General features: G+C 42.0%; 2 protein-coding genes and 1 long non-coding RNA gene across 7 annotated transcripts in view; 1 reads left to right on the plus strand and 2 right to left on the minus strand.

The window, feature by feature from the left end:
- The window catches only part of ap1s3b (adaptor related protein complex 1 subunit sigma 3b), a 9,979-nt gene extending 5,388 nt beyond the window's left edge, over positions 1 to 4,591 (plus strand). For 2 of the 4 annotated variants that reach the window (XM_061797273.1, XM_061797271.1), the window contains exons 4-6: positions 512 to 649; positions 3,892 to 3,950; positions 4,122 to 4,591. In XM_061797273.1, coding sequence (XP_061653257.1) covers positions 512 to 649; positions 3,892 to 3,936 — 183 coding nt within the window. In that variant the 3' untranslated portion in view covers positions 3,937 to 3,950; positions 4,122 to 4,591. Of the gene's footprint in view, positions 1 to 511; positions 650 to 3,891; positions 4,011 to 4,121 lie in introns of all 4 variants that reach the window. The other 2 variants (XR_009791757.1, XM_061797272.1) reach the window with 2 other exon arrangements.
- A 50-nt stretch (positions 4,592 to 4,641) lies between these two features.
- Positions 4,642 to 8,177, minus strand: scg2b (secretogranin II b). 2 transcript variants are annotated; one of them, XM_061797264.1, is made up of 2 exons: positions 8,046 to 8,177; positions 4,642 to 7,085 (listed from the first exon to the last, which is right to left on the minus strand). In XM_061797264.1, the coding sequence occupies exon 2, from the start codon at positions 7,063 to 7,065 to the stop codon at positions 5,308 to 5,310; it is 1,758 nt and encodes a 585-aa protein (XP_061653248.1). In that variant the 5' UTR covers positions 7,066 to 7,085; positions 8,046 to 8,177; the 3' UTR covers positions 4,642 to 5,307. The 2 variants fall into 2 exon arrangements, with proteins under 2 accessions (XP_061653248.1, XP_061653249.1); XM_061797265.1 differs by having other exon boundaries at positions 8,023 to 8,124.
- A 5,321-nt stretch (positions 8,178 to 13,498) lies between these two features.
- On the minus strand, positions 13,499 to 14,638 carry LOC133489293 (uncharacterized). The gene is made up of 2 exons (XR_009791860.1): positions 14,507 to 14,638; positions 13,499 to 13,764 (listed from the first exon to the last, which is right to left on the minus strand). It is a non-coding gene; the product is annotated as an uncharacterized LOC133489293 (long non-coding RNA).

Here is a 14,638-nt window from a genome sequence, read left to right on the forward strand (position 1 = left end):
TATAATGATGTCTTCTCGACTGAGAGACAAGCTTTTTATGTTGGTGAGGAGCTAAGTTTAGCCTGGGTTTTTAGTGGAAGTTAGGAGAGTCTTCGCCGCATGTGCGTGTACAAGCGTACATCCGGTGCATTTTTTTCAAAATAAAATAATCTGAATTTAATCACAAACAAAGTGGCAACTAGGAAGTGAGAACCTTACATCATTCTACAACCTCTCTCAGTGCGCCTTGTTAAACAGCCCAAACAGATTGACTTGCATGCACAACACCAGTCACAGAAGCGCTAAATCATTCTTTGATGCTGGCTGAAATAAAGTCTAGTGAGGGCCACACATTGAGATAATTTCACGTCAATCATTTGTACCACATTTAAAGCATATTCTTCCTTAAAATTTAGTTGACTTTTTTTTTTAATATATATTTATTTATTTTCTTAAGCTTTTCAGGTGTTTGACAGTTCAGGTTCCACTGTATCGTACATTATTTGTAATAATCCCTCGCCTCCTCTGCCAGGTGTGCGAGCTTGACATAATCTTTAACTTTGAGAAGGCCTACTTCATCTTGGACGAGTTCCTAATGGGAGGGGAAATCCAGGAAACCTCCAAGCAGATTGTGAACCACTCCATCGAAGCGTCAGACATGTTGCAGGAGGTGAGATGCTCTGGCACGCAACACAACACAAAGCAACACGCGAGCAAGTGGCTGGCAACTGTGGCATGAGCGTGGAACATCTGTTTGCAATGTGCCACAACATTAATAACAACAGCCACAATGGCAGCTGGATGAAACAGCAGGATTTTTAATTCACCTTGTTTAATTTCACTCATCACACATGTATGAGCTGCTAGAAGTCCCTCTGTCTATCTTTTAAACCAAAGTAGCAAGAGGGAGCTATTACAAAGAAAAATAACTTTAACACTGTTTTGGACCACTTTACAAGTATTGCAGTATATTAGTGTACATATGTATTTAGTCCCACTCCTAAAATGCACATATATGAGGCATTTACATGTACACCAGTAAGCTGATCGCTAACACCTGATTTCCTTAGCTTCAATAGCTGCTTAATCGGATGTAGACCTGAATTTTACATGGCAGCGTATTAAGAGCATTTCCTAAAAGTGCTCACAAATGCAATATTGCTGTCCATGTAAACCTTGCCACAGACACATACAAAGGTGAAGGCAACACCAGGCACACACAGTTGCGGCTTGTAAGAATAACATGTTTGAATCTGGTGCGGACTATCTTAAAAAAGCTAGGCATGCACTCATATACCAACAAACTAGTTGCACAGTGTATGCCCAGCTTTTGTTTGTCGGCCTGTCTCCATGTATGTCCAGGTGGCCTCACTTTGACTCTTTATAAATATAAAATAAAATGTTTGGGTATTTGTGTTTGGTAGATTAATTATTTAATATAAAGCAATTAAATTCCCTTTTTAATTATTCCCCGTTTGTAAGGAACAGTATGTGTGTATGTTAGTATGTGTTTTTCGCCTGTGTAAAATGTGCCAGATCTTTACTGCCTATGCCAAACTGTTTATTCTGCTGTTGCTATTTGAACTTCCACTGTGTGAAACACCTGCACTGGAACCTAAACATGCAGGGGAATGCTCAGTTCAATGATGAGTCCGGATTCGACCGACATAAGTTGGATCATACTGTCTGAGTGTGAGGAAAACGGAGCAAAAGTTATGCTGATTCATTCCCGCACAGACAGTGTAACAGCATTTGTTGAGGCACTGTAATATTGTGGGGCAGCATCTCCATCACTGGAAAAGTGAGGCTTGTCATCTAAGGCAATTTCAATGCAGAGAGTTGACACTCTGCAACCAGTGGCAGTCCCATATAGGTAAGGGTTGGGACTGAATCCAAAGATGACAACCCTTGTTGTTTTTCACAGACTACCTCCAGAATTTGCAAGTAGAAAGAATAGAATGAACAGTCCTGACCTCAATCCAGTTTAACACTTGTGGGATCATCTTCGGTCTGCTGTTCGTGTTTGAGTGACCAACACAACCACATTGGCTGACTTCCAATAACTCTTGGTTGAACAGTGAAATGCCATCCCACTTTAGTGTGTGCCTAACAGGTGCTCTCCTATGTTTATTTATATAACAAATTATCTTGTTTCTTCCTGGTTACTAATAAGAGTTAAATAATCTAATCCAGGGCGGCACGGTGGTTGACTCGTTAGCACATCTGCCTCACAGTTCTGAGGACCGGGGTTCAATACCCGGCCCCGCCTGTATGGAGTTTGCATGTTCTCCACGTGCCTGCGTGAGTTTTCTCTGGGTACTCCAGTTTCCTCCCACATCCCCAAAAAATGCGTGGTAGATTGACTGAAGACTGTGAATGTTTGTTTGTTTATATGTGCCCTGCGATTGGTTGGCGATCAGTCCAGGGTGTACTCCGCATCTCGCCCAAAGATAGTTGGGATAGGCTCCAGCACGCCTGCGACCCTAGTGAGGATAAGCGGTACAGAAAATGGATGGATGGATGGTAAATCTAAGCCAGGTTTTAGATAAAAGCAGGCTTTCAGACAATTTTTTGCTTTGACTTGCATGCAAAAATTTGAGATACAAGCGATAGATGGTGGCAGGGAACTCAACTCACTCATCAAGCAGCAGTTTAGCAGATAGTGGAAAATTCTTCAAAACTAGGTCTAAAGCCGTTTTTTGCCCCTCCCAGTTAAGGCTTCCTGTCAAGCTAAACTTAAAACAAAGAGTTACATATTGTGTATTTAACACAACCACATAGCTTGGCCTTAACTCCACTTTGCTTAATGCTAACAAACAATGTGAAAAGCCGTAGATGGGCTAACAAATAGCATCCATGTCATACTGTTCTAATCCTTCAAAGTGATTTTGAAAACAAATGGTGGAGCAACAAATGTAAACAGACAACAAAACAATAAATTCTAAATAAATAAATAAAGGCATAAATTCTTTATTCTCTGCGAAGGACTGATATTAAAGTGACTTATTGAGCAATTGTGACCGGCTCCTTCATGTATATCCATGTCTTTATTATACTACCCCAAGGTGCACACACCAGAAGGAGCGGCACGTCCATTGAATTGAAGCAAAGAATGTGGCAAAAACTTCCATTCTTTACATTCTATTTAATGATGTCATTACTGTATTTTTTTTAAATAAAGTATAATATTAGAGAGTGCTATATTCCACCCAAAAACACAATAGTCCATAATTGCCCATGCCAAGAGCAGAATAAGATGTTTGGCACAGGCAGAGATTATTTTGCATACACATATGTTGCTCATGCCCATTCTCGACAGGTGGTCTAATAAAATCCAAGCATTGTTACAGCAGAGAACTAATCAACCAAACAAAAATGCCCCATTTTATGTTTATTTTCCTGAGCAGTAACTTTCCTACTGAGTTGTGCATTAAGCTCCAGCATGGGAATATGTTGTTTCAGTGTAGCTGTGTGAATGCAAGTGTTTCCAGTAGTCAGTGCGATGGTCCAGTTTGATTAACAATGGTGCTGCTCAGGCCTCCGGTGTGCCCCATTGCTAACAGCCTTCTGGATGTGTGTAGATGTACATTTGTGCTGCCTGTTTTTCCCACCCTTGTGTGTGTGTGTGCGTGTTTGTGTGTGTGAGAGAGAGTGTGTATGGCTTTCTCTGTCTCTCTGTCTCTCCCTGCCAGTGTTAGTCGTGAGCGGCAGACAGATTTTGCGTGGGAGGGGGCAGGGTGGCGTAGGTTTAGCGACACTTCCCACTCTCCCTAGGCCTGCGGCTCTGTGTGGTCAAGTCGTTTCCTTGGGTGTGTTCTTCCGTGCTTCTCAGTAAGGCTTGACTAACCACCTGAATTTGGAATTGATGCCGTAGTGGTAGCCTCCCATTGATTGTGATCATTATCGCTTCAGGATGGCAGCAATGATTGGTATGAGGTGGAGCTGGTTGGACCTTGAATATGGACAGACAGGTTAGACGTTCTGCTTGTGTTAGTGACTGTGTGTCGGTGTTCTCAGCACCTTAATTCCAGGTGATGTGTAAACGTGTTCCTCTGAATATTCATCCTATCACACAATTGAATGTTAAGACCCTAAGAAGCTGATTTATTCTCTGTGTGCTTTTCTACTTTCTTCTTTTCTAGACAATGGAGGAATATATGAGCAAACCAGCATTTTGACACAGGAAAAAAGGGACAAAGTAAGCTCAAGGCCTAAATATACAAACACGACGACTACACGGAAACAGGATTCATTTTGATTCTGCCAAACATTCTCAAAAGAAGAGAGAAGGCTTCATTTACAAGTAAATATAACATATCTTGGTCTTGCACTTGTTTGAAAGTGAAAGGAGTGAAAATATTTAACTGGTTTGCTCAATGTTAATATATAGGAATTTAACCTTGTGATAATTTATGATTTGTCTATTTAAACAAATAATGGCAAAGAGCAAAAAGCACATTCCTGAATGAAATGTTTATTCACTTTTTAATCTGTCTATTATCAGAATGATTGTGCCACCTTTATTCTGAGAGCTGGTGTGGGTGTGAAAATTACATGTTTTTTATAACGAGCAGTTTGAAGTTTCTAATTAAATGTGTATTTTGATAATTCATGATGATTTCCTCTGAGTGTTTTTTTTAGTAAGCAACACCACTCAGCAAGAAGAAAAAGAATACAGCTGATGCTTTATTCATCTGTGCTTCATCACACATTCTTAAGCATGTACAAAATGGTTTAAAAATGAGCATACATAGCACAACCATTGGTAGGCTGAAAACGCAGAGCTTTGCAGTATGAAAGCGATTGGAAGGCAGGCTGATACAGTATTTAGACTCATAAATAATGACCCATAATCATATTACATAAATTCACAAACCCTGAATATACACGGAGCCACGGCAGCACTCATTCATCTCTAATTGTTATATTATTATAGTCTCAAATGATGTTAGGAAAGCACTGGTATCTTTTAAGGCTGTCATTTACAGCTATATTCACACATAGTTAAGTTTGACAGATGTCAATTCCTTGTAAATATCCGTTTCTACAAACACAATGTAAAACTAGCAGTGTCACAAAACTTAATTATAAACTCTTAATTGATATTTATACTCTGAGAATTTAGAGTAATGGAAGGTGCAAACCCTGTGTTTTGAATAGTATGTTGGTCTCATCTATCACGTCACTATATTTCTATAATGACCTTGCAGCAAATAGGGACTCATATATATTAATTAGGGTGATATCAGCTATGATTTATACAATAAAATTTGTAAACTAGATCACATCCACCATACAGAGAAAGTTGAAATACTATAATCATAGCGTTTACATTCCAGCCACAGCTTTTTCACGGTGCTCCTCTCCTCCTTCTCCCCCCGACGCTGCGCCTGGGGCCGGGGCAGAGGTCTTGGCTGTCATCCCCACCTCCTCCTCGCTAAGCACCTCCGTGGGTTTCTCCTCCTCAGCCTCCCTCTTGGCCACCGGTCTGCTCCTAGAGTCTGCCTGGCTCAAGTAGTCCTTCACGGCCCTCTCGTACAGCTCGTAGGGGAAGTGGCCCTTGGTCTGCGCCTGGGTGTCTCGCTTGGTGATGCTGTTGGGCGGGTACTCGGTGAGGATTTTGGCTGCCAGATAAGTGGTCACCTCGTCCTCCACGTCACCGTCATTGGTGTCGTCGTCGTCGGCCGCCTGACGCCGAAGGGGCATCTTGTTGAGCTCGGACAAGAACAGATTCTCCCTGCGTCCGGCTGGAGGTGGAATTTTCACCGATCCTACATTTGGCTCAGGGTTGGACCCTGCTGGGATTCTGTCCGGGGACGTCTTGGCGGGTCTGGGCATCACCGGATATTCGTTACTGATGGTCTCCACGCCGATGATGTCCAAAAAGTCCTCTCGGTCCATGTCCTCAGGTGCGGGGGCCTTGCTCTTCAGGGGCAGTCTGTGACTGAAATAGCGGACCTTGGGGGTTTGTCCTGTCGTGTAGCGAGTCGAGGCCGCTGGCGGGTTACGGTGGAGCTTACGGAGCTCTTCCGTTAGCAGCATGTCAATGAGGTCCTGTGGGGGGACGTGGAGCTTCAACGAGAGCTCCAGAAGCTCCTTCAGCTTACGAGGATCTATGATGGATGGGCGGATGAGTCTCTTTCGTTGTTCCCCGGTCTGGTCCCTCTTCTGTGTCTGATCGGTCATCTCCAGAACCTTAAGTAGGTAGTAATCGACCAGTTTGGTGTCATCGTCGGCGTCTTCCTGGTCCTGACCCGAACGACGCTGCACTTCCTCCCCGTCTTCCTCCTCCTGATCCCCGAGGGCCCTGTCTGCTTCCTCATGGCTCCCGTTCACCATCTCCTCGGTCTCCTCTCGTTCCTCCACGGGGACCCATTCCTCTCCGGGGCCTCCATCCTCATCTGCCGCCTCCTCCTCTTCCCCAAAAATGTCTCTCTTCTGTCCTACAGACATAGGCATCCTCTCCAGCTCCTCGAAGATGGAGCGAAGGTTGGCGAGACTCTGGGGGGTATACTTCTGGTCCAGATCCTCCGTAGCCCGCTTGGAGGCATCCGTGTTCTCCTCATCCTCGAACATCAACGGGTACTTCTTGTGGGGTCTGGGGTAGTTGGCATAATCTGTTGGTGGGCTCTTTACGGTTTCGGTATCTTTGGTGCGGTGTCTGTGTAGACGGCGGTCGTTCCGGGGTGCAGACACGGGGCTGAGCTTGGCCTGATCCTGGAGGGACTTGAGCAGAGATCTCATCAGCTGTTCCGCGGTGATGTCCTGGCGTTCCGCCGGAGCCTCGTCTTCCTGCTGCTGTTGTTGCTGGGAGGCGAGCTGAAGCAACACTCTGAACTTTTCCACTTCGTCGTAGTCGGAGGGCTCGGGTCCCGGGCGAGCCCCGTTACGCTGCTTCAGGTTCTCGATGTACTCCAGAGCTTTGAGCAGATCGGAGCCGGCCGTTTGCCCTTCGCCACCATCGCCGCCGCCTCGGAGACGGTAGTGGCGGGGCAGAGACGCAGCCTGCATGACGCATCGGTGGAGGAGGACAGCTAGTAGGACCATGGCTGCCCCCGTGGGCAACTTGTGGCGGAAATGCAGCATATTATAGGCAAATTGATTACCTGTAAATGGAAAAAAAAATAATGTAGATGATTATCGGTCCATCCACCAATTATGTTGTACTGTATAATATAAAAGAAATAAATGTTCTTGTGGTTTTGCTTTCATTGGTGTACACATAGCTTTTGTTCTTGTTTTACAGAAAAATTCCACATCTTTTGTGTACAAAATCCTCCATCCATCACCCATCCAACACAGTAAAGTTAATGTTTTGCTTTTGTTGGTGTGCACCTTTAGCTTTTTTTTTCTTGTTTTACAAGAATGTCACTTTTCTTGTGATTTTTTTTTTTTTCAAAATCATACTAAATTAGCCTTGTTTTGGTTTTACATCTAATACTGTAGCTGAATAAAAAAATGTCCCTGAGATTTTTTTTCGCAATGGTTGTAATGCCATGAATGTTTTTCATTCAATTCTCACTTTACCATACCGATATATGGTTCTCATAATTTGCCTCACACGTGTAGCTAAATTACGTGACCAAAGTATTAGAAAATCACCTCTTAATATAGTCTTCTCTTTTTCTCTCTAATCTAATCTCCAGTTTTTTTCTTTTTAGTCGTACACGCGTTAAAATGTGATTATCTCATCCCACAAAGGGTAAATTTACACAAATGTTTCTATATCTGCTGACCATTTATCTGTGTATGTTCATGCATTTGGCATGCGCAGGAAGTGTTTGTTTCTATCCACCCATCGATCTAATCTGTATGACTCATTCCTCGTGTTGTGAGGGCCAACGTCGAGATCTCATTGAACGACCGTCAGCAACGAAGCAAAATACAAAAAAACAAACAAAACAAAAAAAAAACAAATCGTAATACCATCCACGCTCTGCGAGCTTTTCATTGTGATAATCCATATAAAAATGCGTTTTAAATCTGATTAATTCAATGCAACGTGTTTTGTAGTGGAAATAGTCGGTGAAATGCTCTTCTTACCTTTGCGAAAATGCGCTTCTTACCTTTGGAATAAACGCTCAGACAAGAGTGGAGGTGTTGGGCATGTCCTCGATCTTGTAGCTTTGTGTTCGTGTTGTCGTGTGTGTGCAGCAGTCGGACAGCTCCGCCGCATATAAGAGCAGACACCTGACCACCGCGTCATTTCGCAACGCACGCACGCAAGAGACCCCCCCCCCCCCCCACACCCTAAAAAAGAGCCGTTATAAATGATTCACGTTTTTATGGAATGGCATACAAAGAACCTGGCCGCATTAAAAATAGCCCTCGACGCTGTCTGTTGCACGGTGAGAGCTATTGATCGCATATACGGACTCTGGATGCACGTATTGGAGCTACTGTGTGCAAACAACGTAGAATTATCCATATTTTCCCTTTGTATTCAAACATAATTTAGTTACATGGAATTGCAGAAAAAGGGGAGCAGGGTACACTCCACATTAATATATAACAGAACAATCCTTTATTGATCCGCAGATGGGGAAATTCAAGCAGCAGTATAGGAGAAAAGCAGCACACATTAGAAATAAAGACTGAAACATGTTAACGAAAACTTATGTTTATTTGTCTTTTGATAAGATAAAGTAACGGGATTACATATCACCAGAAATGAAAACAAGCATTATGTCTACGGATCTACCCCATAGGAATAATGACTGGAACCAAATGCAACTGTTTGTTCCCTTTTCCAACTACACTGTTTAGTTCTTCACCCGAACTCCTTCATTTTCGTTAAAATGTTCATCCTCTTTATGTAAAGATGTATGGCAGATGATGAGTTAAACCCTCCAACAATGACTCACAGGCGCTGTCGCAGTTCAGCAGCCCCTCCTCCTCCTGCTTCTTCTCCTTCTTCTGCTTCTTCTTCATCATCCTCTTTCTTGAGATCAGCCAACCAGACTGTGATAAACAGCCTCAGGTTGACCGGGGTACAAAGCTGCGCCACTCCCACCGGTGACAAGATGAAGGCGACACAGCGTGCCGCCTGCCAGATGAGGGGCCACGCATGTGTGTGAGTGACAAGATTTATGCTGAGATCCAACAGGTTCCTAAAGAGCACTTGTTTTCCTACATGCGATGGTATGGTAATCAAACGTATCCCGGTAGCCATGCAGAAACATCCATCCATCCATCCGTTTTCTATCGAGCTTGTCCTCATTAGGGTTGCAGGTGAGCTGGAACCGATCCCAGAGGCAGGGTACAGATCGGGACAGGCCACCAGCCAAAAGCCGGGCACATATAGACAAATCCATCAGCATCACATTCACTCCTATTGACAATTCTTCAATGAACCAAACATTGCATAATTCTGGGAAGCGAGCTCCACACGGAAGGGCTAGAGACTGGAACCCCCTAACTTCAGAAACACTTAAACACAGGTGCCCTACGCAGAAACAAAATATATTTCACACATTTGAATGAACCTCAATATGCACAGTATATAATAGAGTAAAGGAGCTTGGGGCTCTCAATGTTCTAGATTCATCCCAGGTGTTTAAATTAGATCAGATTCAATTCAGCTGTTGTTGTTATTGCATGTCACAAGCACAAAGAAACAAAATGGAGACTACATCAAAGTGCATAGGCAAGAATTCAATAGCATATTGTCGCTGTCTGGCGGCAACCCTGTCCAAGTATGGTCAAGCTCATATTCTTTTACAAATCGATACCATTGGTCTCTCCTCACATGCTCTGTTATTTTGTATGCAATTGCACAGTCTGTTTGGTGCTGGTACAAAAAAGGACACACTCCGACTGCAATGGACAATCAAAACTGCTGAAAAGATTGTCGGTACCAACCTACCGGCCTTGAGGACATGCACGCTGCCAGAACTAAGAGGATGCAAAATCCTCTTGGACCCTCCACATCCTGGTCACCAGCTCTTCCATATCTTCTATCGAACAATGCAAACTAAAACAAGCAGACATTCCAACAGCTTGTTCCTTCTTGCCATTAACTTCTTCAAACAGTTAATTTACAATTCCATTGCAACATGCTGCCAATTTTGTCTTGCAATTGTTCTCACATCTCTGTCGGGCAAATTATAGATTACACTCACTGTAGTAGTCTCGCTACTCTGCACTATTTGCATAATCTGTTGTTGACCAATACTGGCCACTCATGTGCTTGAGTACCATCTGCACCATTTGCACAATTGACATCGTCTCAGATTATTGCCCTACTAGTCACTTAAATCTGCATCAATTTGTTGAAGTCTCTGCGCCCTTTGCACAATGGTCATTGCACCGGACTATTGTACTATTAGTCATTTCAAACTGCTCTAATTGCTAGAGGACTCTGCATCTTTTTGCACAATTGTCATTAAAAAAAAAATATTAATAATAATTTGTACCGGCATTACCACATTACTGGTAACTTTTTATTGCTCAGTGACTGTGTTGTTTATGTCTTTATGTCTCAAAAGTATTCTCTGTCAATGACTGTCTGTTGTCGAACAAGAGCGGCTACAATTACCGGAGACAAATTCCTTGTGTGTTTTTGATATACTTGGCAAATAAAGATGATTCTGATTCTGATAATACATTGAAAGTGGTGAAAATAGCTTGAGAACATTAACTTTCTTGAACCCGTGAACTCACTCTGCAGGAGCCATGTGACATTATGTCACCTCAAGATTGAAAGTCTGCATGTTTTTGTAGACAATAACAAGTGGAAATGGTTAGGTTAGATAAACTTGGGTAAACCTTTTTTCGTTAAAAATAGATAGCTGTAATGCTTCAGTGCAGAAGGAACTAGTCATGCACGATGGGTAATTAAATGATTAAGATGTGTCCATCTGACATTCAACATGACGGTGACTTACACTTAAATAAACCACTCATCTTTTCTAGGCGGGTAACCCAGTGCGCTTGTGGTTAGCACATCCGCCTCACAATTGAGAGATTGCGGGTACAAATCTCAGTTGAGGCCCTCCTGTGTGGAGATAGCATGTTTTCCAGGTATTCCGGCTTCCACCCACATTCCAAAAACAAGGTGTTAGGTTCATTGAAGATGTCACAAAAGTGAGTACACCTCATAGTTTTGTAACGACACTATATTGCCAAAAGTATTCGCTCACCCATCCAAATAATCAGAATCATGTGTTCCAATCACTTCCATGATCAGAGGTGGATAAAATTAAGCACCTTGGCATGCAGACTTTTTACAAACATTTGTGAAAGAATGGGTCGCTCTCAGGAGTTCAGTGTATTCCAGTGTAGAATTGTGATAGGATGCCACCTGTGCAACAACACCAGTCTTGAAATTTCATCGCTCATAAGTATTCCACAGTCCACTGTCAGTTGTAGTATAAGAACGGAAGCGTTTGGGAACAGCAGCAACAGCATTTTAATCAAGACAGTTTGCCTTTTTTTTTTAAAAAAACAAACGTTTGTGTGGTAATTCGCGCCAACCTGGCAACCCGGTCTGGATGATTGGCCACTTGCCAGTGTGACGTAGCCACCTGCATGAACAACGACGGAAGGAGCTCCAAATATAATACAATGTGGATTCAAGGATTATGTTGTCGATAAAGTGCAAAAAAAAAAAAAGAAGACGGCAACCTGCATGGCTGGCAACTCGCGCATTAAAGACACAAACAACAACAACGATGTCGAATTTCATCCGTCACTACAAAACTCACAAAGACAGGTAAGCTAATTTAAGTTTAGCTAGCTGGTCAAACAGTAAGTTTTATTGACTGGTTTGGGACGATTAAAAATAAAAATGTGGTGATTGTGAACGTTTTAGTACAGCTAAGTAACGTAACTAAGGGTGGGACGGTTTATATTTGTCCGAACCTTTCGTTACTGGTTATAGGCACGCCAAAGTCTCTTTTTCTCTCTCTCTTTCTCATGGACTCGAGAGCAGAAAGTAGCCCCTAAAATGTAATGCCAACCGCTGAATGCAGAAGTGAAGTAAAGTTGCTAGTGTTGTGTAGATAAAGGAGTTAAAAAAAAAGTAAATAAATTTAAAAAAAAAAGAAGTGCGGAGACGTTTGCGGTGAAGAAGATGCCAGCCAGGTGCGTTATAGGTCTGCTGTATAGGATCACTTTGCATTGCATGTTGACAAAAGTGCGTTCCACTGTTACTAAGTACCGTACAAATTTTGAGTAGCTACGTGTGAATATAATTTTCAAACTACTAAAAGTGTTTATTGAAGTGTTACGTCATCTGTTGTGTTGGCTGCGTGCGCTATGTTTTTAAAATTGAGACCACAGCATATGAAACATAACCTTTAATCTAATGACAATTGTCAATTTTCCAGAGTAAGTGCTTCTAAATAAATTAACAAACCCAACTGAGTGATTTAATTAAAGTAGAGGACACAGGAGGAAATCAGATTTTGTTCACATAATTTTTTTTAAGGATGGCAACATTTTTATGTCATGTATTATTCCCTTAATTATGAATTTCCTTCATTCTCCTTTACCCCATTAGGTACGCATCTAATTATATTTGACCAACAGAAAACAATCTTGGCTTTTGCTCAATTGTGTTCTCTTAAGAACTATAGGAGTTTCATCACAAAGTACACAGCAAAGTTTGTTGAGAAATAAATTACATTTATATTGAGTTTGAAAAACAGCTCACTAGCAATCTGAATGAAGCACTATACAAAATGGATGGATGGCTCTATCCTAAGATATCTTCTTCTATTATGTGTCCTTTATTACAACATAGCTGATTTTACTTTCCATTTGCATCTCAGTCACGTCCATTTGATCTTCTCCTTTCATCATGTCATCGAAAAAATATCGCTTCTTACTTGTCAGCCTCTTGCTCTCCCTGAAGAGGCGCAGATGTGAATCAGTAATAACAGGACAGATAGTGGGTGTATTTGTGTGTATGCGTTTGTAAAAAGAAAAGTGCTTTCCATTCCCACAACATTACTACAGCCATGGCATTACGTCGCTCAATCTGCAGACGAGGACGCAAACAAATCACTCTCTGCTTGGGTGCTCTTGCGTGGCCATTAACAATTGCTAAATTATGCATACACAGGCGTGCAAAAATCTAAGAAAGTGGTCACAAAATGCCCAGGGAGTGATAGATGGCGATGTCGTGCGACGGTCACCCACAATAATTGTAGGTATTGGATGTATTGCAGAAACCTTTTGGCAATATTAAAGCCCCCATTCATTATCACTACTCACTGGAGGATACTTAACTGCATTGGCTGTCAGCTGTTGTCACCCTGGGACATGTATTTTTCTATTGTTGCTAAGTTGCGACCCACTTTTACAGAAGTTAGAAACAATAAAAAACATGTATTGTTCAAAAAAAGACTTTGAAAACATATATTTTTAAACATAACTACTCATGCTTATATGTTTAAAGTCCCTTTAACATAACTGCATGTACAAAAATTTATATTTTGGCACTGATCTCTTCTTTTTAGTAAAGTACAACATCAATAGTTTCTTATTTTTAGAAAATGAAGCTTGCAGACCAAAGCAACTGTGACAGTTTTAATAGTCTTATTATGCTATAAATGTTTTACTACCTGTCCGCGACCCACTTCTGGGTCCCGACCAACCAGTTGGGAATCACTGCTGAATTGTACCAACCATATTGTGCTTTGCCTTGCTCGCTGCTGTGGTCCAATTATAAATGTTAGTGGTTATGTTCTCGCCGGGTAGACTGTGCCCTGCGATTGGTTGACGACCAGTCCTGAGTGTACCCCGACGTCAGCTCGGATAGGCTCCAGCTCACTTGTGACCCTAATAAGGAGAAGCGGTATTGAAAATGAATGGATAGAAGAGTAGTGCATTTGCATAACGTGGCATCTTTCTCTTCTGTAATGTGGATGTATGTAGTGTTATGCCAGTCCCCCACAAATGACAAGACTGTTCTCATTGATGGATTAGTAATGAAGAAAATATAAATCCCTACGGAGCCGTGGTGGTTGGAGAGGAACTGGTTGGGAGTCCTTTGAGGGGCTTCTAATGAGCTGTCATTCCACATTGGCTCCGAAAGATATTTAAAAAATTTCACTTTCTTTGTGTAATCGGGGTCCCATTATACTGCACATTATTAATATTTTGTCAACAGGAATATTGGCAGTATTCGTTCGTGTTGATCGGAAAACAAAATATGACTGCAGAGAATTATTAAACTTAGGCATAGGTGGCAATAGAACTCACACTCTTAAGTACCGTTTTACTTAAGTACAAGTAAAAAAAAAAAAGTACGGACTGAAAATATCTGTTTTCAAATGTCGGGAGTTAAAGTAAAATGTCAGCAGAAAAATAAATGCTCAAGATAAGTGCATATACTGTACCTGAACTACTTAAGTACAGTCACAAATTATTTGTACTCCATAACATTCCACTGCTGGATTTCAGACAAACCATCCAGCAGAAAATTTATTTCAAAGGCCTTTTCTAAGGCAAAAGTTATCCTTTCTGGGGTTGGGCAAAAAACAAAATGTGACAGCTGTGAGGAAGAATGAAAATCACACACCTCTGAAGAATGAGAGGGAAATTCTGAGCCACTCGCTCAAAACAATGGGTTTGATGGTGTAGTGCTGGACACGCCTGATTTCAGTCAGTGCAGGCAGTGTGAATTGAGTTCCCACTCAGTGGTGTTGTCAAT

The sequence above is a fragment of the Phyllopteryx taeniolatus genome, chromosome 14, assembly GCF_024500385.1.
Source record: "Phyllopteryx taeniolatus isolate TA_2022b chromosome 14, UOR_Ptae_1.2, whole genome shotgun sequence".
In the NCBI taxonomy this organism is placed as follows: Eukaryota; Metazoa; Chordata; class Actinopteri; order Syngnathiformes; family Syngnathidae; genus Phyllopteryx; species Phyllopteryx taeniolatus.